The sequence below is a fragment of the Dunckerocampus dactyliophorus genome, chromosome 1, assembly GCF_027744805.1.
Source record: "Dunckerocampus dactyliophorus isolate RoL2022-P2 chromosome 1, RoL_Ddac_1.1, whole genome shotgun sequence".
Classification (NCBI taxonomy): Eukaryota; Metazoa; Chordata; class Actinopteri; order Syngnathiformes; family Syngnathidae; genus Dunckerocampus; species Dunckerocampus dactyliophorus.
Genome location: NC_072819.1, coordinates 4,099,823 through 4,121,667, shown reverse-complemented (window position 1 = coordinate 4,121,667; position 21,845 = coordinate 4,099,823). Strand labels below are relative to the sequence as shown.

Genomic DNA, 21,845 nt, shown 5'->3' with positions numbered 1-21,845 from the left:
GATGCAACTACAGGAGACCAGATATATCTGTATTAAGTTTTGTTTGTTAGAAATAAAACTACTGAATTGGAAATGAACTGCCTTCGTCTCCATCATCCCTCTAAAGAATTTCAATACAACCCCCCCACATATAGTGTGTTTTCTTTCCATAAAAAGACCAAATTGAGCTTGTTGAAAGTAGTCGGCTGCTTGTAGTACGTTCCTTAATTATATATTTAGTACAGGCACTGTGCAAGGCGGACTTTCTTTTTCTTTTACGCCAGGCACTTTGCTGGACAGCTAGTAGTCCTTCGTAGGACATCCGGGCATCAGTTGAAGTACGCGTGAATGTCTATCTGTGTTGCTGATAAAAGGTGGGTTGGGTTTCATTCTTACCCTGTCGTGTTTATAAGTTTATACTCATGAAAAGCTTTTCTCCTTGAAGGTCCATTTTCTTTATGTAGTCCACACAGCCATTCCATCGATATCAAGGGCTCGTGTCAGTGTCGGATTGATAATTGCAGTTTCATGTTTCAAATAAGCTAAAGTAAAAGTGAAACTTTTCTACAGCATATCCAGGCTTTCCCCTAGGATTTATCAGCTGTGCTGGTGGGCTGCATGGGAGGCGGACTGCCGCTGCTCTGTGGTGCACAGGCTTGAATACGAAATGAATACATTAAATTTAACTCCCATTCTCTTGGTCTTTTCTCCCGTTCCTTATCTGTCAAGTGCCACCAGGGCAGACAGGCTATTCCGGTGCATTTTTTTCAAAATAAAGCGTAGTCAAACATTTTTATGATATTGTAAATTTGATTTCAACCTAATTGTGTGTATATATAGAGAGAGAGAGAGAGAGAGAGAGAGAGAGAGAGACTTTTTCAGCCTGTCAGTTACTTTTAAAATGACCAAGTCCCATAGATCTCCCTATTATAATAAACATAGAGAATATAGATATTTGGTATATTTATAAATATGAGTATTTATGTACATTGCACATGTAAATCAGGGGTACACACTTTTTCAGCATGCAAGTTACAAGTCAAAATGATCTACCTCATACTATAAAACATGTATATATAAAATCTAACTGGTAAAACTACTATTCTGTATACTAATCATTCATGTTTCACATTCACAGTTTCAACGTTTACAGGAAATCAAAGTGGTTGATATTCAGTAATTCACAACTCAATTCAATATGGCAATAAAGATTATGACACATAATTCTTCAATAGTTGTGTACATAACCCAGAGATGGGGACTAGAGTTTGCGACTTGGACTCGAGTCGCACTTAAGTCACACACTGAGAGGCTTCGGACTTGACTTGGGCTCGTGCTCAAAAGACTTAGGACTCGTGAACAATCATGTTTTCCTTTTGCTTTCTTTTCGTTTATTCTTGCACCGAGCTCACCTTAACTGTAAACAGACATTCAGAATGGACAGAACAGATAACTTTTGCTGTAGATTCAGGCATCTTACCGCTGAGTTAGTTTGTCCGTAATCTGAATAATAAAGATGAAAGTTGCATTGTCTGTCTGTCGCTACAGACATCCCTTCAGCAATGACTTTGCCGCTAGGCGCAGGAGCGAATCAGGAGGGGGGCTTAATGCCAGCTGATTTACAAAGTGACCTTTATGACATGGGTGACACATGCGACAGCCCACACTACCTTTGCGATCACCGTATTAGCATATATGTCCATTCATACAATGTACTACTAAATATTGTTTTCACGTAAAAAAAAATAGGTTTGGTGGCTGTTATTTTGCCGTGGCGGTGCGCCACGATCAATTACACGTAGCGGAAACTCTGATGTCTTATGTCTTCTTGTGTCCTGCAGACGTCTGTGAGGTACATCTTCCCCAGCAGGATTGGAACTTCAGGATGGAAAACATTCAAGAAGAAGAGGAGGATGTGGGTCCGCAGCCCCTCAACATTAAAGAGGAAGAGGACGAGTCACAGTCCCCCCACATTAAACAGAAAGAGGAGGAGCCACAGCCGCCCCGTGTTAAAGAAGAAAAGAAGGAGCCACAGCACCTCAGCCTTAAAGAGGAAGAAAAGGAGCAACAGCCGCCCCACATTAAAGAGGAAGAGGAGGATCACAGCATCAGTCAGGAGGGAGATCATCTTGAAGGACTGGAGGTGTTCCCAGTGATTGGTGTCACTGTGAAGAGTGAAGATGATGAAGGTGAAAGTGAGGAGAAGAGAGAGGTGGAGCCTCCAAGCAGCAGCTCAACTCAACACATGACAACAGAAGCTGATGGAGACCACTGTGGAGGATCACAAGCACACAACCTCTTAGCTCCACTATCAGATAGTGACGACACAACGTCACACTCTCCTGACACTGATGATGAAGACTCTGAAGCTGATATGACATGTCACACTGACAACACACGCTGGAAATGCTCTCAATGTGACAAAACTTTTGCTAACAAGGGAAACCTGAAAAGACACAGGAGACTTCACACAGGAGAGAAACCTTTCACCTGCTCAGTTTGTGGTGAAAAATTCTCTATGTGGTCAAAATTGAACGTACACACAAAAACACACACTGGAGAGAAAGCTTTTCCCTGCACGGTGTGTGGGAAAAGATTCTCTCAGCGGTCACATTTGAAAGAACACACAACAAGACACACTGGAGAGAAAACTTTTCCTTGCATGGTGTGTGGGAAAAGATTCTCTCAAACAAGTGATTTAAAAAAACACACAAGAATACACACTGGAGAGAAACCTTTTCCTTGCACAGTGTGTGGGAAAAGATTCTTTCAAACAAGTGGATTAAAGATACACACAAGAATGCACACTGGAGAGAAAACGTTTCCTTGCACGGTGTGTGGGAAAAGATTCTCTCAAACAAGTGGGTTAAAGATACACACAAGAATGCACACTGGAGAGAAACTTTTTCCTTGTGCAGTGTGTGGTAAAACATTCTCTCGACAGTCAAATTTGAACGTACACACAAAAACACACACTGGAGAGAAAGCTTTTGCCTGCACGGTGTGTGGGAAAAGATTCTCTCAGCGGTCACATTTGAAAAAACACACAAGAATCCACACAGGAGAGAAACCTTTTCTCTGCACGGTGTGTGGTAAAGGATTCTGCCAAACAAGTGATTTAAAAGTGCACACAAGACGACACACTGGAGAGAAACCTTTTCCTTGCACAGTGTGCGGTAAAAGATTCTCTCAGCGGTCACATTTGAGAGAACACACAAGAATACACACTGGAGAGAAACCTTTTCTCTGCACGGCGTGTGGTAAAAGATTCTGCCAAACAAGTGATTTAAAAATGCACACAAGACGACACACTGGAGAGAAACCTTTTCCTTGCACAGTGTGTGGTAAAAGATTCTCTCAGCGGTCACATTTGAAAGAACACACAAGAATACACACTGGAGAGAAACCTTTTTCTTGCACGGTGTGTGGTAAAAGTGTCTCTCAGAAGGTATCTTTGATACGACACACAAGAACACACAGTTTTGCTCAACGTGTGGTCTGAGATTCACAAATAGTCCAAACTTGACTGAACACATAAGAATCCACACTGGGGAGTAACTTGAAAACTTTACACACTTAACACAATAATAAGTATGAACAAAGACATTATTACTCTTGAAATAAAAGTTGTGCAAGAAGAACGACTGCTAACGTTGCTAACTGACATGATGAAATGTTTGCAATGTTTGTTTTATTTTTCATTGTCGTGCAGTATTGAGAAACAAACAAGACAGAAGACTGCAGTTTGAGGGAGAAGGGGGCTCCGCTTGTTTATTAAATCACAAATAGGGTTCTAAATGATAGCATCTGAATTACCAGAACTTTGTCTTTATTTGGAGTTTAGACCTCCCTCCTCCTACTGCCCGCGGGGCTTTTTGGCAGGAGTAAGGGACACTAAATAATGAAAGAATGTCAAAAAAAATCAACAGTCTCGTTCTTCAGTCACCTGCCAGTGATCAGGACAATGAATGTCTTCTGGAGGGACTCTTTGTAATGAGGAGCTTCCTTCGCTGAGACGAGTTGGTGACTTTGCACATCACATGTAGGAGGAGGGCGCTCATCTCACTCCTTCCTTGTTGGCAACCTCCTGGATGTCATTTCAGCTCCAACTGCAACCTTCCTCGAATGCGGCCCTTGGCGATGGCTCGTCTCAGCTGGAGTGGTCTCGCCCCTCGGATGTGGCCCTCGGGGTGACGCCATCTCAGCTGGAACGATCCCTTTCTATAGCTGACAGTGTGCCTAATGCTGGCCTGATTGCCTGTACAACTTAACTATTATTTAGGAGAAACAGGACGCACCCAGAACCTGTTCTCATTAAAGGTGACTGTGTGTAGGTGGTTCACACCTGCAAATACTTGGGAGTGCACCTGGATGATAAACTGGACTGGACTCTTAACATGGATGCTCTGTGCAGGAAAAGACAGAGCCCTCCGTTCTTCTTCAGAAGGCTGTTGCCCTTCAACTTATGCAAGAAGCTGCTACAGCTACCAGTCTGGTAGGTAGTGGCCTCCTGTATGCAGTAGTGTGCTGGGGGAGCAGCCACAAGAGGAAGGATGCCACACGCCTGGAAAAAGTGTTGAGCAAGGCAGGCTCTGTCATTAGCACTGAGCTGGACCATCCAACATCTGTGGCAGAGCAAAGAACATAGAGGAGGCTGCTTTCCATCATGGACAACCAGCATCATCAAATGCACAGCATCATCTCCCAACAGAAGAGCAGTTTCAGTGGCAGATTACTATCACTGCCCTGCTCCACTGAAAGACTGAGCAGATCATCCTCCTCCACGCCATGTGGATTTTCAACACAACAGAGGGGGAGCGATAAAAACTCACACAGGACTGGACTTTTGATCTAATTATTATTATTATTATGTATTATTATTACGTATTATTATTATTATGTATTATTGCACTACAAATTGGAAGTGAACCGTATTTATTTATTTATACGTATTCTATTTACTTATTTTTTAATTTTCTTTTCTCTACTGTCTTGCCTTGGTTGTTTTATTTTGTGACAAAGTGATTAAGTTTATTGGGACATTTTTGGAGTGCTGCTCGAAGCGTGAATTTCTCTTGGAGATGAATAAAGTATCTATCTATCTTATGAATTATGAGTTCCCTAAAGAGTATGTCAAACTGCCACTTTTAATATTTGTTATCTGTAGTGTGAATACTGTAAAATAGTGACTGCTGAACCAAACACTGATTTTACTACATAAGTGAAACTCTATATCCTTGAATAACTGAGGCTGTTCAGTAACTGTGTAAGTGTATGTTCAACTGAGACTACTGAGCAACTGCACGGCCAAAAATTGGTCGTTGGGTATTGTCATTGTGAGATTATGGCATGACTTATTATTTGGGCCCGGTTTTCATACGATACCGGCCTTGTGACAAAGACAGGAGTCATGTTTGCATGCAGTAACCAGGATAACACCCAAGTTACCCGACACTTCACTGTAGTATTTCCTACATAATTGCAAAGCTGTTCTATCAACTTTGTACTTTGTACATACAACATATATACAGTACACACCTACTACCAGTACATTTCCAGAAAGGAGTATTTCCAGGACAGGCTGTCATAGAAAATGAAAAAGGCAAATAAAGAAATAAAATATAGATATTAAAAAAAAAATGGAAATAAATTATAAACTAGTGATCTTCCATGAGGTGCAGAGCATTAATTGTGTTAAAGAGTTCCACGACTTGTTTTTTGTTCTTTGTGAAAGGTGTGGAAAGATGGTTTAGTTTTCAGAAGACGACATTTGTGAATGAAAAAATTAATCCAAATAATAAATACATTTAAGACACTGTATTTCTTTTCTTTCTCTAGAGTATCGAGGAAAAGGCTTCTTGAGACGTCATCTGTACTTCTGTGAAGAAGGTGTCTGACGTTTCGCTCCTCATCCGAAGAGCTTTGTCAGCGAACTAATAAGTGCTGGTAGCCTAGGCCTTAAATACAGTAAGAGTGGGCGGAATTGGTGTGCCAACACCCTCCTCCTATTGGTTCCTTACACTAAGCCTGGGCGGAGTAGGTCTAACCCTCTCCCGCCATTAGCACCTCCGATAAAAGGGAAGTGTCGCTCCCTGAGTTGGGTATGAACGACTCTGATACTGGCTCGTTACCATCTATAGTTCTGGCTTGGCCCTGGATCCACCTCATTTGCAAGACTAAGAGCTGTGGGTTTCGGTCTCAGTAACCTGCTGAACACAGGGTCCAAATTAAACCTCAAACCACCATTCCAATTCAATGATGGGTTCTGTTGTTTGACAAAAATAGCTTCCTTTACTCCTCTTTCAAATCATCTATTTCTCTAGAGTACCAAAAATAATGTCATTCACAAAAAAACTGCTTCTGGAAGTTTTATGGGTAGTTTTTAAATGTCGAAATAACACCTAAGTAATAGGCTAATTCCACCCAGATCTTAAAATATTTTATTTGGAATATGCAATCATAAGTTTTTAAGAATGACTGAAGCCAATTTATTTTTAGGGTTCATTTAGGCTTTCAAATTCAATAGATTGCAATGCTCCGTCTTCAATATTGTTGAAATAAATTACCTCGTCTGTAGTGTGTTTTTTTGTTTCCGCATAAAGTCTAAATTGAGCTTGTTGAACGTAGTGGGTTACTTGTAGTAAATTCCCTAATTATCCGTTTCTATTCATTGCAGGCACTGTTCAGGGCGGACTTCGCGTTTCTTTTACGCCAGGCAACTTACAGGGCAGCCAGGGGTCCTTCGTAGGACCACAGAACCATCCGTGGATTTGTTACTGAGATTCCCTTATATGTCTGTTTGTATTGGTGTTAAAAGGTGGGTTGGGTTTCATTTTTACTCTCATGTTTCAAAGCTATGTATTTGCTTATTAACACTATTTAGAAAAAGCTTTTCTCCGCGAAGGTTAAATTTCTTTATATACTCCACACAGGCATCATATCGATAGCATTGGCACGTGCCAGTGTCGGATCGATACTCGCATGACCAGATAGAGAGTTTTCAATTCTGTTCTGTTTCCATTAACACATATTTTTGTTTTTGTTGTTGTATTGTTACATTGTTGTATTCATATATTGTTACATTTAGTCCTTTGGGGGCCCAAGGCAAACTCGGTAAGAGGGGTCCGGCCGCATCTTTGTACTGCACTGACATTGTCACCTCAACGCAGGGTCTTCAACGTGGGTAGCAACAAATGGGACACTTTTCCTGCTTTTGAAATCTGGTAGTTATCCGTCAGCTTAAAGTGCTCCTGATGCCAAAACACATGTTAATGTTATTTTTGCAATGAAAAATTAAACATTGAAAGGCACATTTCTTAGGTTAGATGTATGCTCGATTGTTGACTTTTGTCAAGTTTTTATCACTAAAAATGCTCTCTTTCAGGAGTCTTTTGCAGAATGCGGACGTGACGTCACACACATAACCCTCCCATCCATTGTTTCAAGTGTCTTCGTGTTGTGGTGGCACATATTTTGTTGAATTTCTATACATATTTTTGATATTATGCCTGAGCGTTGTGTGGCAGGCTTTTGCTCAAACACTCGAGCAGATGGAGTAAGCTTGTTCACCTTTCCAAAAGACCCAATTCGCCGCAACAAATGGACCAGGCAAGTGCAACGGACCCGGGCAAAATGGATACCATCAAATTCGTCGGTATTGTGCTCGGCACACTTCGAGGACAATTGTTTTGATACGACTCCTCAGTTAAAGGAAAGTTTTGGACTGGGTGTGTATTGGCGGAGGGTGCTTCTACCATCAGCTATCCCAACCATTTTTCCTCAACCCAGACCGAGTGCGAGTCAAAACACAAGCACCGATGCAGACGGCAATAGAAAAAGTAAAAAACCAAGAAGATGCTCGACCGTGGACAAGCGTGCCAAGGTGGCAGTAAGTCAATCCACATTTTCGTGCTATTTTTGTTCTACCAATCTTAGTATAATATGTTTTCATGTCAAATTTCAGTGCAAGCTTCAATCACTGCTCACTAGTGTTGTAACTTATAGTCTGCATGAATCTCAATCACTGCCAGCAAAACAACATTCCTGTTTATCGAGGGAAAGGCTTCTTGAGACGTCCTCCACCTCATTTACAAGACTAGGTGGAGCCAGGGCCGGGTGAGAAACAATAGATGCTAACGAGCCTGTATCAGAGTTGTTCATACCCAACTACAGGGAGCTACACTTCCCTTTGATCGGAGGTGCTAATGGCAGGAGAGGATTACACCACAACTCCGCCCAGGCTTAGTGTAAGGAACCAATAGGAGGAGGGCATTGGCACACCAATTCCGCCCACTCTTACTGTATTTAAGGCCTAGGCTACCAGCACTTATTAGTTCGCTGACGAAGCTCTTCGGATGAAGAGCGAAACGTCCGACACATTATTCACAGAAGTACAGATGACGTCCCAAGAAGCTTTTCCCTCGATGGACAACTCCTGTACGACTGAGAGCCTACACAGAAACATTCCTGTTTATTATTATTAGTATTCTTAAATGTGTTTTGTGCGTTATATCAGTTGCTGCTTTGTCAACAAGTGGAGACAGCTCTGGCTTCGCAAACTGATACAGTGCCAGCCGACAGTGCTTACCGCGTAAGTGTTGAAAAACCAGTGTATACGTGTTCGTTGCAATGCACAACGTGTTAACTACGTACTCATCACAGAACAATGTCAGTGAATGTTGCTCACCTGTTTACTCAAAACAGCTTGAAGATACACACAGGGATGCCGCAGCCCAGGTTGCAACTGAAATTAGGCCACCCTCACGGACTGATGTGACTCAGTATTGGCAAAGACGTCCCTGTAAAGGTACATTTTTGAAAATTGACGCGTTTTCATTTGGCTGCCTTCAAAAATCCTTTTATTGTTTGAATTTCAAGGCACGTGTTACATAGCCATGATAATATACTCCCACCACCCCCAAAACGATTTTAATTTAGTGTTAATGTGCGTGCGTGCGAGCGAGCGAGCGACTTTACACCGTGTTGTGTTTTACCGCTTTAATGGAAGCAAGCGTTTTACAATGCCCGCAAACGACATGCAAGTTCTGAGTTAAAAAGGCAAGGCATCCAATGTAAGGATTTTTGCATTTAATTAATGGACATTTTATTCACTAAACTAAAAGTCACACACTCTATGCTGGTAAAATAAGTGTCAAAGTTAAAAAACGGAATTCTAAAAAATTAAAATGGAAAAAACAGAATTTGGGGAAAAAATAAAACTGATTTCATACGGCCCAAGTTCGGTAGTTTTGATAAAAACTGTTTGTTTTCCTCCCGTCTTCTCCGAGCCACTGCGGTAACTTCATTTTTCTCCAAACCGCTTCAAAACGTTTCCTTGCCATCGTCTTTCTGAATCGATCCGCACATGCGCAGTCACATGGTGTCCATTGCATGAGAAGGGACAACGATCGAAACAATCATGATAGCTTACGCATTTAATGTAGTTTTAAGCATGTGAATTAAGACTAAACCCGTAATACGGACTTTTAAATTAAATAAAAAATGAATAATCACTTTTTATGGGTCGTTTGGGGACCCCTGGAAGTCTCAGTTGTTGTGTTTGCCTAATGATACGTCTGCCCCTGCTCAAAACACTTTTTGTCTCACTCCCATTTCTTCTTTTTGCATTTGAAGCTCTACTTTCAAACTGTCAATCGCTCCAAAATAGCTTGAGACCCTAAAACAAAGCTGAAATAAAATCTTTTAGGTGGGCATTTAGATATAAGAAGCATCATGTCTAAAATTGAATAAAAAAAATCAGTTGTTACTCAACTCAAAACTAGACTATCATTGTTTATCTGAGACGTGGCAATTTTCAGGAGAGATAGACTAGGTGCTCAGGATGGTGGTGCCATGGTTTCTGTCAAAAATAATCAGTGCCAGGAAGTTCAGTGGATTAGTGGCCATGACCTGGAATGCTTAGGTCATACAGTATATCATGCTCTCGAGATGGTACTTTTTATGATACGCTTGAAAAGTTACTAAAGGAGTGCATTTTAAACAAGGAGACTGTTAACTTGAAGGAGTCCAGATGATCCACTAGAATCACCACACCGAGCAGTACCCAGTTTGATTGAATATTTACCAATCGACCTGAGAGAATAATACAGTCTTATAACATGTTAGTTGGTCTTTCTGATCACAGTTTGATACCTGTGGGCAGAAAGCTTTCTAAAAAGAGATTTTGTTTTTCTGTCACAGAACACACAAGTTTGTTGGAATCCCCAAAAATCGTCAGGAAGAATTTAAAAATGCAGTGCAACATACTGATTGGGATCAAATATTGCTGGGAACAAACATATTGTGAATCTTTTGAAACAGCTATTGCGAGAACGATGAAAGACTTCAGCTCCAAACTCAACCACAAACGCAACAAGAACATACTACCCTCCATTACCTCTGTTCACAACATTCAGGAATAAAGACATACCAATACAATAAAAACATACGAAAGGCCAAAGCAGATTTTTTCGGAGAGAACGCAAAGGCCAAAAAAAAAAAGACTAAGTGAAAAAACTTGTAGGATGTGACTCAAAAAGGAAAAAACTGTTAGAAATGAAGATAAACTGTTAATGGACCAATTACAAATACCGCAAACAAGGTTGCAGACGCCTTCAGTATTATATTAAATGTGTATCCGCTTTTGCCAAGTAACATAATTTCCCACCCAGTAACATAATTGCTGGTCCTATAAACGCTTCGGAGACAAATTTTGACAGGCAGCATTACTGAATTTGAAGTCTCACAGGTAATCCGTTCACTCAAACCTTCGAACACAAAAATACGAAACATGAAATAACACAGTTCCACATTCATAATTCTAGTAATCAGAGTGATCAATCTCTCAATTTCTGAGGCAATTTTTCCTCGTGTATGGAAGCCATCAACTTTCATGCTGTCATATGCAGACAATACCGTCATTTATCCTCATGGTAAAAACACAATTCAAGTAGTTGATAAACTTACACGAGTCTCAGAATGGCTGAACCAGCCCTGCTTAAAACTCAATGGAAACAAAAGAATTGCAAGGTTCTTTTCTAAATCTAACATTGCAAATAATCAGACAGATATCTGCATGAAAGGGGGAAAGATTCAAGTTGTGTCACAATTCAAAAATCTTGGTGTCCTTATAGACTCTACACTATCATTTGTATCTCAGCTTAAAAAAAAAAAGTCAAATATAATATTTCAACTTTCCAGTACCTAAAATCACACCTGTCGCTGCAGGCGGCTAAACTGTCATGCATGCTATGGTCCTGCCACGTTCAACCTGCTGTCTTACAACCTGGAGCCCGTTGCACGAAGCTAGGATAAGGGATTAAGCCGGGATATCTGTGTTATCCTGGCTCAACTTATCCATGATCCATTTGCACAAAAGTAGGATAGTGGAAAGTTGGGTATGTTCTGACATAAGTTACCATGGAGATTTATTCTGTGGAGTTGGCCTGCTCCAGACCAGGCTAACGTCCAGGGTCTCTTCTATCTCGTCCCATCTGTTTTTACTACTCTTTTATATTTGCATTGTTCTCTTTTTAGAATTATTTGACTGTTGTTTTAGGGAGACAATTTTTAAGATCTGTCCAGGGACAACGGATGTAAAAATAGCCTTGAGGATAATTCTGGTGCATTTGCAGCAATGCTAATTAATGTACACTGTCCCTGTAAAATAAACCAATACATAAAGGAGTGTATGTGATGTATTTCAATGTAAACTTGTATGCAGTGTGCGATTGGCTGGCGACCAGTCCAGGGTGCACCATGCCTCTCGCCCGAAGTCTGCTGGGATAGGCTCCAGCATACCCGCGACCCTAGTGAGGATAAGCGCCATAGAAAATGGATGGATGGACTTGTATGCAATGTTTCAAATAAGCTAAATTAAAAGTTGAACTTGTGTAAAGCTTGTCTTTGTCATCTTGTGTCCTGCAGACGTCAGTGATCAGCTGGAGAGGAACTCCAGGATGGAACACATTAAAAAGGAAGAGGAGGATGTGGAGCCACAAACCCTCAACATTAAAGAGGAAGAGGATGATCCACAGCATCCCCACATTAAAGAGGAAGAGGAGGATCACAGCATCAGTCAGGAGGGAGAGCATCTTGAAGGACTGGAGGAGTTCAAAGTGATTGTTGTCCCTGTGAAGAGTGAGGATGATGAAGGTGAAAGTGAGGAGAAGAGAGAAGTGGAGCCTCCAAGCAGCAGCTCAACTCAACACATGACAACAGAAGCTGATGGAGACCACTGTGGAGGATCACAAGCACACAACCTCTTAGCTCCACTATCAGATAGCGACGACATAACGTCACACTCTTCTGACACTGATGACGACGACGACCCTGAAGCTGATATGACATGTCACACTGACAACACACGCTACTCTCAGCGGTCACATTTGAAAGAACACACAAAAATACACACTGGAGAGAAACCGTTCCCTTGCATGCTGTGTGGTAAAAGATTCTCTCGGCGGTCAAATTTGAACAAGCACATAAAATTACACACTGGAGAGAAACCTTTTCCTTGCATGCTGTGTGGTAAAAGATTCTCTCGGCGGTCAAATTTGAACAAACACATAAAATTACACACTGGAGTGAAACCTTTTCCTTGCATGCTGTGTGGTAAAAGTTTCTCTCAGCGGTCACATTTGAAAGAACACACAACAATACACACTGGAGAGAAACCTTTTTCTTGCATCGTGTGCGGGAGAAGATTTAATCGAAAAAGCGATTTAAAAACGCACACAAGAATACATACTGGAGAGAAACCTTTTCTCTGCACGGTGTGTGGTAAAAGTTTTTCGAGAAAGATATCTTTGATCAGACACACAAGAATACACACTAGAGAAAAAAACCTTTCTTGTTCAATGTGTGTTCAGCGATTCACAAATAGTACCAGCTTGACTAAACACATATTAAGAATCCACACTGTGGAGTAACTTTTTGAAAGGATGCATCCAGTTGGATTTCAAAAGAAGAAGATAAATTAATTACAGTATTTCTAAAATTTTTTGCAACATTAGTTTCATTTATCAAATGTATCACTTCTCCTTTTAGACATCACAAGTGTATCGTTGACCTTTTTATGTTTCCATATAAAGTGAGCCTGTTGAAAGTAGTAGGCTACTTGTAGTAAATTCTCCAATTCTCTGTTTAAATTTAGTGTGGGCACTGTTCGGGGCGGTCTTCGTGGGGGTTTTTTTCACACCGGGCAGATTGTAAGGCAGCTAGGGGTCCTTTGCAGGACCACAGAGCAGTGTTGCCTGTCACCAACCAATCCGTCCCGCAAACGGTCCTATGTCACTTCCTCCTTTAGGAAATTTCTGCGACATCACGTGGTGTGGTAGTTGATTTTTTTAAATGTATGAACATAAATGGTCAATAACCATACTTCATATACACTAAGTCCCCGACTAACAAACACAATTGGTTCCAGACGACCGTTCTTAAGTCGAATTGTTCTTAAGTAGGGGAAAAGGTAAAATTACCAATGATATAGGTATTACATGTACGTATATACATATACAGTATATGTGTGTGTATGTATGTAAATATGAGTTTGGATGCAATAGTAATATTAAACCAGGATAATTAATGAAAAAAACAATAATAAAAGTGATATAATACGTAATGATAAATGTTATTTACCTTTGAAGAGGAGTGGTCGAGAATACGTCGTCGTGGTGGAGGAGGAGGAGTTATTGAAAAAAAGGACAAATTGTCATCGTTAGACTCTTCTAAAAGAGGTAGTGTTCTGTGGGTGGTGTAGAATTAAGCAGGCCTATTAACTCTTCATAAACTTTAATCACACGCACTGTCCGGGTTGTATCATAAAACTCATAGCCTTCCTCTCTCCTCTTCCTCGTCTTCCTGTATCTGTTGGTCCCATTAGCAGTGTCACAGTGCCCTCTGCTGGTCAAGCATGTAGCAGTATAAATATGGGTTTGCCGGTCAAGCATGTAGCAGTATAAATATGGACTTATAAGGCAAAACACATGAAAAAATAGACCAATCGGCTTGTGTTCGTATCTCCCGAGTGTTCACACGTTGGATGTTCGTTAGTAGGGGACTTAGTGTATATAATATATTTGGGGGTTATTTTAATCATAATTATTATTAAAAGAGTTCGTTAGCATGCGTATGTTTCTATCGTGTAATGACTGTCACTACGCGATACTACCGGAAAAGCAATCAGTTTTACGCATGTGCAGAACGTGTCTACATCCGGTTGGCCTATTTTTCGGTAGTCACATGCGCCTATTTTACGGAATATACGTTCCCCCCCCCCCCCCCCCCCCCCACACACACACACACACACACACAAAAACGTTAAGATTTGAGAAATTACAACATACTGCAATTGATCTTTTTTTCTTTTCCCATATCCATGGGGCAAGTGGATCATTTATAAGCCCTCTTTTCTTGGTTCCATATTAAGTTTTTTCTTCGCCACTGAAAAAAATCCAATTTGCTAGGAAGATACATTATGTTTGGATGGACGGTATTTCTCTGTTTAGAAAAAAAAATAGCTGAATCCTCGAGATTAATCCATCATTGCAATCTGTTATGGTTGTTTACATTCAAATAAAACTGCATTTAATGTGTTTTATTCTATTTATGTTTGTTATATGTAACCGGATATGACGTTTACGTGTTTACGTAGCTCAGTCTTGGTGGATGTCATAAGATGATAGAAACATCCGCATGCTAACGAACTCTTTTGATAAGAGTTTAAAATAACCCCCAACATATTACATATATTGAGTATGAGTATTGACCGTTTACGTTCATACATTTAAATAACCACCACACCATGTGACGTCGCAGAAGCGCTGTCATAAAAATTTGCTGAAGGAGGAAGTGACGTAGATCTCGCGCATGCGTAGAACCAACTGCGTTTCCGGGACGGATTGAGTAGTGACAATGACATCCGCCAAGACTGAGCTATGTAAAAAAAAGTTACGCAATGCACATGCACAGCCCTGTTTTTCTGTGCTGTTTCGCCACCTCGGTGCTAATACGCGTGCACCACCCACGTCACACTGAGAATCCATACGGCTCACAGAGGGAAAAGTTGCATATTTGATTCTGACGACGCCTAAACAAGCAGGCAAAGTATTTTTCACGTGTTGACATCGACTTTGTATCGAAGTACAACTCTACAGCAGCAACAGCATAAGTGATAAGAAAAAGGTGTCCTGCTGAGGGCATCCTTAAAACCTTTTGGTTTCAAATTGCTATGTTGTTTAAATTCGCCAACTCAACTCAACTCAACAATAATTTTACTTTCACAACAGCTCGTTGTTTATTGTCCTTCAGAAGATCTTTGACCACAAATGAAAATATCCCTCAGGCTTTTGGAGCTTCCTTTTAACAACATTTCCTACAAACACGTGATGTACAATGTGTTTATAAGCGGTTCAGTCAGTCGAACTGTTAACAGTTGCTTAACTTCTTTTTCCACTTGTATGACAATTACGAATGTTAAAATGTAATTTCAAACATTGCCTGTGCCAGATGCAACTTTCATCTTTGTTATTCTATTTACAGAGAAACTATCTCAGCAGCAAGATGCCTGTATCTACAGCACATGTATAACAAAAGATATCTGTTCATTTGTATACAAATCTGTTATCTTTTGTTAGCGGCTAGTTATTTAGGGAAAAAAGTGAATTGTTTGATGGCTTTGGTTTGCATCCTGAACTCCACTATAGAAATGTGTGTTTTCTACACTTCTGCCTGTTAAATTATTATTTCATAATAAACTGGAAAATGTGCCCATTGCTGAAACCTTTTCAATGTATTGACTTCGGCTGCATTGCCTTTTGCATAATCATTTTCATTTCTTGTATGTCGGTAATGCTTGATAGCAAATGCTAACCAGACGTAATAATGAACACTACTACTACTGTCAGCTTTTATTTATGCCGGAATTTGGGATCCTTCCGCTTGAAGGGTTGAACTTTGAAGCTTTGCTTTTGTCCACTCACAATATTGCTATGATCTGCATATTAATTTGATACCAAATTGAAGGGGAAAGTTTAATAAACATGATATCGAAAATACAAAAATACATACAACCAGCGATAAAGCCTCACTTTTGAGGAAATCCCCACACTCTCATCCCAACACGCACATACATTAACAGGTTTTCAACAGTAATCTAAATTAAATCTTCAAGATTGAGCACTCGATGCACAATGTAATCATCAGACTTACTTATTTTTCTTCACGTAACTCACACAGCGCAATGAAGAACTTCATGCTCTGTCTCCTTCCTTCTTTCTGCTCTGACAGTGCATTCTGTGCTGTGAGGCGTTCAGGCGCACTCTTAATTTCATTTTTATTCACGTACCCTGTGACAATTGCCATACCCTAGGAGATCAAATCATGTCGACTTGTTACTTGCATGCTGAAAAAGCGTGTTCATCCCTGATATACATGTATAATGTACATAAATACTCATTAGTATATATAGTTACAAATATATTACACATTTATATATTCATAAATACATTTTTCTATGTTTATACTAGGAGGTATCTCTTAGGGACTTGGTCATTTGGCTGAAAAAGTGTGAGCACCCCTGCAATAGGTTCATGGGACAGCAATGGAAATGTTTCGAGTTAGCACAAGTTGCAGGGGGAAACGTTTTGTGTGTGACACTCACTCCTGAAGAGAGACATGGGTGAGTTTTAAATGTGAAGATTGTACCTGCTATAATGTTGAGCAGGTGTACAACTCTAGCCGTCCACTCTTTATGGTTCAGGAAGCAACGGGCCAGAGTGAAAAACGGGTTTCTTGAAGAAGCCTCAAGTTACACAGAGCAGGTTAGTTTCACTCTTACCCTCGCGTGGTTATATTTGTTTGTATTTGTTCATTAACACTACTCATAAAAAACCTTTCCTCCGTCAAGGTATTTTTCGAGTCTCTTCAGTGTTTGTATTCGCATATATGTGTGTTTTTGTTGTTGCATTGTTGTATTTATAAATGGTTAAATTGTTCGCATTGTGTCCGATCGATACCAAAATTTGCAGTATCGCCCAAAAATAGTCCACATGAGGATGATCCATTGCTTTGAAAATAGAGTCCAGTTACATGGACTCCCATGGTGACATGATATTGTTGTATCTTTCACAACTTATAAAATTGGGGGAAAAGAGATGGTCTCCGGCACATTTGTTTTACTGCAAGGCGGCGGCCATTTTGAGTGCAGAGAGTGCAATGTATATCACTCCACGCGTCAGGGACAGTCAGTGCTATTACTCCAAGGTAAAAAAGGTCCATACATGACAGAATCCATTCTCCAGGGTTCTTTCATTCCCTGATAAAAAAAACAACAACAAAGAAGTAAAAGGAATAAATGTTGCAATATCAATCGATTACAGCGCCGATATGTGTTCATTTGAATTATCTTTATTGAAAAGAAAAAGCAGTAGCGTCCTCCGAAAGCCCATAATGGCGCCTTTGTTAGTCAGTGTCAAGTGAAAGTAGTTTTATGTTTAGGCTTACAGAACGTCATTTTTTTACCCATCATATTTTTTTTTCTCCATGTCCCCTCCGGGGCTCCGTACATTTCAGTATGCTTAGAAGCAGCAATGCAATTTACCATTGCACACATTAAATTATACTTATCTAATGTGGAAATAACGGCACATAATTGTTACTCATTTGTCGGCAACAAGCGAAAAGCTCCAATTTTGCCGTCCACACGTATACACTGAAACCGGAGTTTTCCCAAATCTTCACCCCTTTTCCATGTACGGTGTGTGGTAAAAGATTCAGTCAAAAAAGTGATTTAAAAACACACACAAGAATAGACACTGGAGAGAAACCTTTTCCATGCACAGTTTGCGGTAAATGTTTTTCTCAAAAAGTTGTTTTAGAAAAACACACAAGAATACACACTGGAAAGAAACCTTTCCCCCTGCGTAGTGTGTGGGAAAAGATTTAATCGGCAATGTATTTTAAAAAAACACACAAGAATACACACTGGAGAGAAACCTTTTCATTGCATGCTGTGTGGTAAAAGATTCTCTCAGCAGTCACATTTGAAAGACCATACAAAAAGGCACACTGGAGAGAAACCCTTTCCTTGCACGATGTGTGGGAAAAGATTTAATCTAAAAGGTAATTTAACCAAACACACAAGAATACACACGGGAGAGAAACCTTTTCCTTGCACAGTGTGTGGTAAAAGATTCTCTCAAACACCTCATTTAAAAAAACACACAAGAATACACGCTGGAGAGTAACCTCTTCCTTGCACGGTGTGTGGTAAAAGTTTCTCTTGGAAGATGTACCACTTTTCTTCTTTTAGACATGACCATTGTATATTTGACTTTTTAATAAACAGGACATGAACTGCAGACCTGTGGGAAACGCTAAGGTCATTTTTAGAGACAACTGATTGTTTAGTGGGCGGAGCTTTTATCAACTGATATGTCATCATTCAATTTACCCTTGACAAAGTAGGATACGGTTACAACGCCCATGACAAAATGCATAGAAAATATGCGTTTTTAAAACATTTGTATTTGTGTGGCCACTTAAAATCCAGGGTTTCCCCTAGGATTTTCTGAAGCTGTGGTGGTGGGCTGCATGGCACTGCCGCCGCTCTGTCATGCCGCTGCTGCGTCTGCAATTTTTAAAAATGACAGATCACATTTTTTTGTGGCCTATTTATTTATTTAACTTAACATTTTTCAACAACCAGCAAAGCTTGAACGTGGTCAATATGTCTGTAAATAATAAGCTATATATATCTATATAGCAAAAACAGTATATCCATTCATACAATATATTGCTTAACATTGTTTAAAAAAAAACATTTTTAAGGTGTGGCGGCTTTTATTTTGTAATTTTTCAATTTTTTTTACTGGTCTTAAAATTTTGATCAGGTCAACTAAAAGTTGAACTTTTCTCAAGTTTGTCTTCGTCTTCTTGTGTCCTGCAGACGTCAGTGAACAACATTTTCCCCCAGAGCATCAGGAGTGGAACTCCAGGATGCAACAGAAGGATCCACAGCCCCCCAATATTAAAGAGGAAGCGGGGGAGCGAGAGCACCCACACATTAAAGAGGAAGAGGAGGAGCCACGGCCCCTCAACCTGAAAGTAGAAGAAAAGGAGCCACAACCCCACCATATTAAAGAGGAAGAGGAGGATCAGAGCATCAGTCAGGAGGGAGAGTATCTTGAAGGACTGGAGGAGGAGTTCCCAGTGATTTGTGTCCCTGTGAAGAGTGAAGATGATGAAGGTGAAAGTGAGGAGAAGAGAGAGGTGGAGCCTCCAAGCAGCAGCTCAACTCAACACATGACAACAGAAGCTGATGGAGACCACTGTGGAGGATCACAAGCACACAACCTCTTAGCTCCACTATCAGATAGTGACGACACAACATCACACTCTCCTGACACTGATGAAGACTATAAAGCTCGTATGACATGTCACACTGACAACACGCGCTGGAGATGCTCTCAATGTGACAAAACTTTTGCTCACAAGAGAAATCTGTTAAGACACATGAGACAAACAGGGGAGAAACTTTTCACCTGCTCAGTTTGTGGTGAAAGATTCTGTATGCAGTCAAATCTGAATGAACATACTAGAATACACACTGGAGAGAATGCTTTTCCTTGCACAGAGTGTGGTAAAAGATTCTCCCAAGCAAGTGGTTTAAAAAGACACACAAAAATACACACTGGAGAGAAAGCTTTTCTGTGCACCGTGTGTGGTAAAAGGTTCTCTCAAGCAAGTGGTTTAGAAAGACACTCAATAATACACACCAGAGAGAAAGCTTTTCCTTGCACAGTGTGTGGTAACAGCTTCCGTGAAAAATATGATTTAAAAGTACACACAAGAATACACACTGGAGAGAAACCTTTTCCTTGCATGGTGTGTGGTAAAAGATTCTCGCAAGCAAGTCATTTGAAAAAACACACAAGTATACACACTGGGGAGAAACCTTTTCCTTGCACATTTTGTGGTAAAACTTTTTTTAAAAAAGTTGTTTTGAAAATACACACAAGAATACACACTGGAGAGACCCCTTTTCCATGTACGGTGTGTGGTAAAAGATTCAATCAAAAAAGTGATTTAAAAACACACACAAGAATACACACTGGAGAGAAACCTTTTCCTTGCACAGTTTGCGGTAAATGTTTTTCTCAAAAAGTTGTTTTAGAAAAACACACAAGAATACACACTGGAAAGAAACCTTTCCCTTGCGCAGTGTGTGGGAAAAGATTTAATCGGCAATGTATTTTAAAAAAACACACGAGAATACACACTGGAGAGAAACCTTTTCATTGCATGCTGTGTGGTAAAAGATTCTCTCAGCGGTCACATTTGAAAGACCATACAAAAAGGCACACTGGAGAGAAACCCTTTCCTTGCACGATGTGTGGGAAAAGATTTAATCTAAAAGGTAATTTAACCAAACACACAAGAATACACATGGGAGAGAAACCTTTTCCTTGCACAGTGTGCGGTAAAAGATTCTCTCAAACACCTCATTTGAAAAAACACACAAGAATACACGCTGGAGAGTAACCTCTTCCTTGCACGGTGTGTGGTAAAAGTTTCTCTTGGAAGATGTACCACTTTTCTTCTTTTAGACATGACCATTGTATATTTGGCTTTTTAATAAACAGGACATGAACTGCAGACCTGTGAGAAACGCTAACGTCATTTTTAGTGGGGGGAGCTTTTATCAACTGATATGTCATCATTCATTTTAACCTTGACAAAGTAGGATACAGTTAACATGCCCACAACATATCCCGCTAATATGTTAACCGGCGTTGTAGTACCGTATATCCAGAAGTAATTATTTAATTTTATAATAACTATGTAAGAACTTTTTTGAGATGCAGTACGAAAGGGAATCACAATTTTTTTTTAAATCCATGATTTCAACCAATTCAATTTCAAGGTACCATTTTAACAATCAAAATCTATGACCTTGAGTCCTCCATCTTTATATTCTTTGGCCATAGTGCCCTTTTTGATACAATGGGTTTTACTTTAAATGAATTGAAAGTTGAGGTGGTTTATATCTTTCATGATTGTAGCAGTACGGCATGTGAGTAGACAGGATAAAAACTTTCACAGTGCCTTTTTTCTGTTGTATATACAGTATTATAGTTCATTAATAATTATTTTTTAAAAAGTCATTCAGGAACGTCCCTTCCTGGTATAGCACATCGCATACAGTATTTCCTGTTGTGGAATTAACACATATCTGTTGTTAAGCTATTAGTAGTATACAGCATCAGCAATTAGCTTCTCAACGTGGCTGTAAACAACATTGCCAAACATCTGAGAATTACTCGTGATTAGGCTTAGGGTGTGACATTTGTTTTAAAAGTCAACAGAGTATCCATTTACATTTTTTTTATCATCAAAAAGTCCAGGGAAGAAAACCAAGTGTCATCATTTTCATCTAGGCTTAGCACTCTCAGTGTAGCAGCACGCTGTATTCGTTTCCACGCCACACTACAGATTTGCATGTACATTCATTTCGGGCCAACATTAATATATTTTGCACCAACAGATTTGAATGAAATTTAGTCTGCAGATAGGTATTAAAGTGAATTTATATCCTACACACCTTTTATCTTGTCCTTAAGCTCCGATCCATGAGTTTCAAAGGCTTAAAGTTGGTCTTAACATCGTATGAGTCAAGGTGGTCCAACACTCAGTGTAAATCTGATACACAATTGAAAAGGAATAAGTAATCTACCTAACAAACATGTATTCGAATGAAAATACACCCGATATGTGAAAAAGCAGCATTTTCACAGACATACCCACGGACTCTCCTAATCGAGCGCGCACACACAGTGTCATATTTTACCGTTGCTTACTTACGGAAA

At 40.0% G+C, this 21,845-nt stretch overlaps 2 protein-coding genes and 1 pseudogene across 4 annotated transcripts; all 3 read left to right on the top strand.

The window, feature by feature from the left end:
• Positions 1-301: 301 nt before the first annotated feature.
• LOC129176577 (gastrula zinc finger protein XlCGF57.1-like) lies at positions 302-5,054 on the top strand. The gene is made up of 2 exons (XM_054766767.1): positions 302-353; positions 1,821-5,054. The coding sequence occupies exon 2, from the start codon at positions 1,865-1,867 to the stop codon at positions 3,479-3,481; it is 1,617 nt and encodes a 538-aa protein (XP_054622742.1). The 5' UTR covers positions 302-353; positions 1,821-1,864; the 3' UTR covers positions 3,482-5,054.
• Positions 5,055-6,705: 1,651 nt separating this feature from the next.
• Positions 6,706-15,729, top strand: LOC129176598 (zinc finger protein 771-like). Of its 3 annotated transcripts, none has more exons than XM_054766814.1 (5): positions 6,706-6,796; positions 7,364-7,867; positions 8,495-8,569; positions 8,683-8,785; positions 11,905-15,728. In XM_054766814.1, the coding sequence occupies exons 2-5, from the start codon at positions 7,484-7,486 to the stop codon at positions 12,906-12,908; spliced, it is 1,566 nt and encodes a 521-aa protein (XP_054622789.1). In that variant the 5' UTR covers positions 6,706-6,796; positions 7,364-7,483; the 3' UTR covers positions 12,909-15,728. The 3 variants fall into 3 exon arrangements, with proteins under 3 accessions (XP_054622789.1, XP_054622779.1, XP_054622798.1); XM_054766823.1 differs by having other exon boundaries at positions 6,733-6,796; positions 7,768-7,867; positions 11,905-15,729; XM_054766804.1 differs by having other exon boundaries at positions 6,728-7,867.
• Positions 15,730-16,642: 913 nt separating this feature from the next.
• LOC129194202 (zinc finger protein OZF-like) lies at positions 16,643-20,387 on the top strand (annotated as a pseudogene).
• Positions 20,388-21,845: the final 1,458 nt, after the last annotated feature.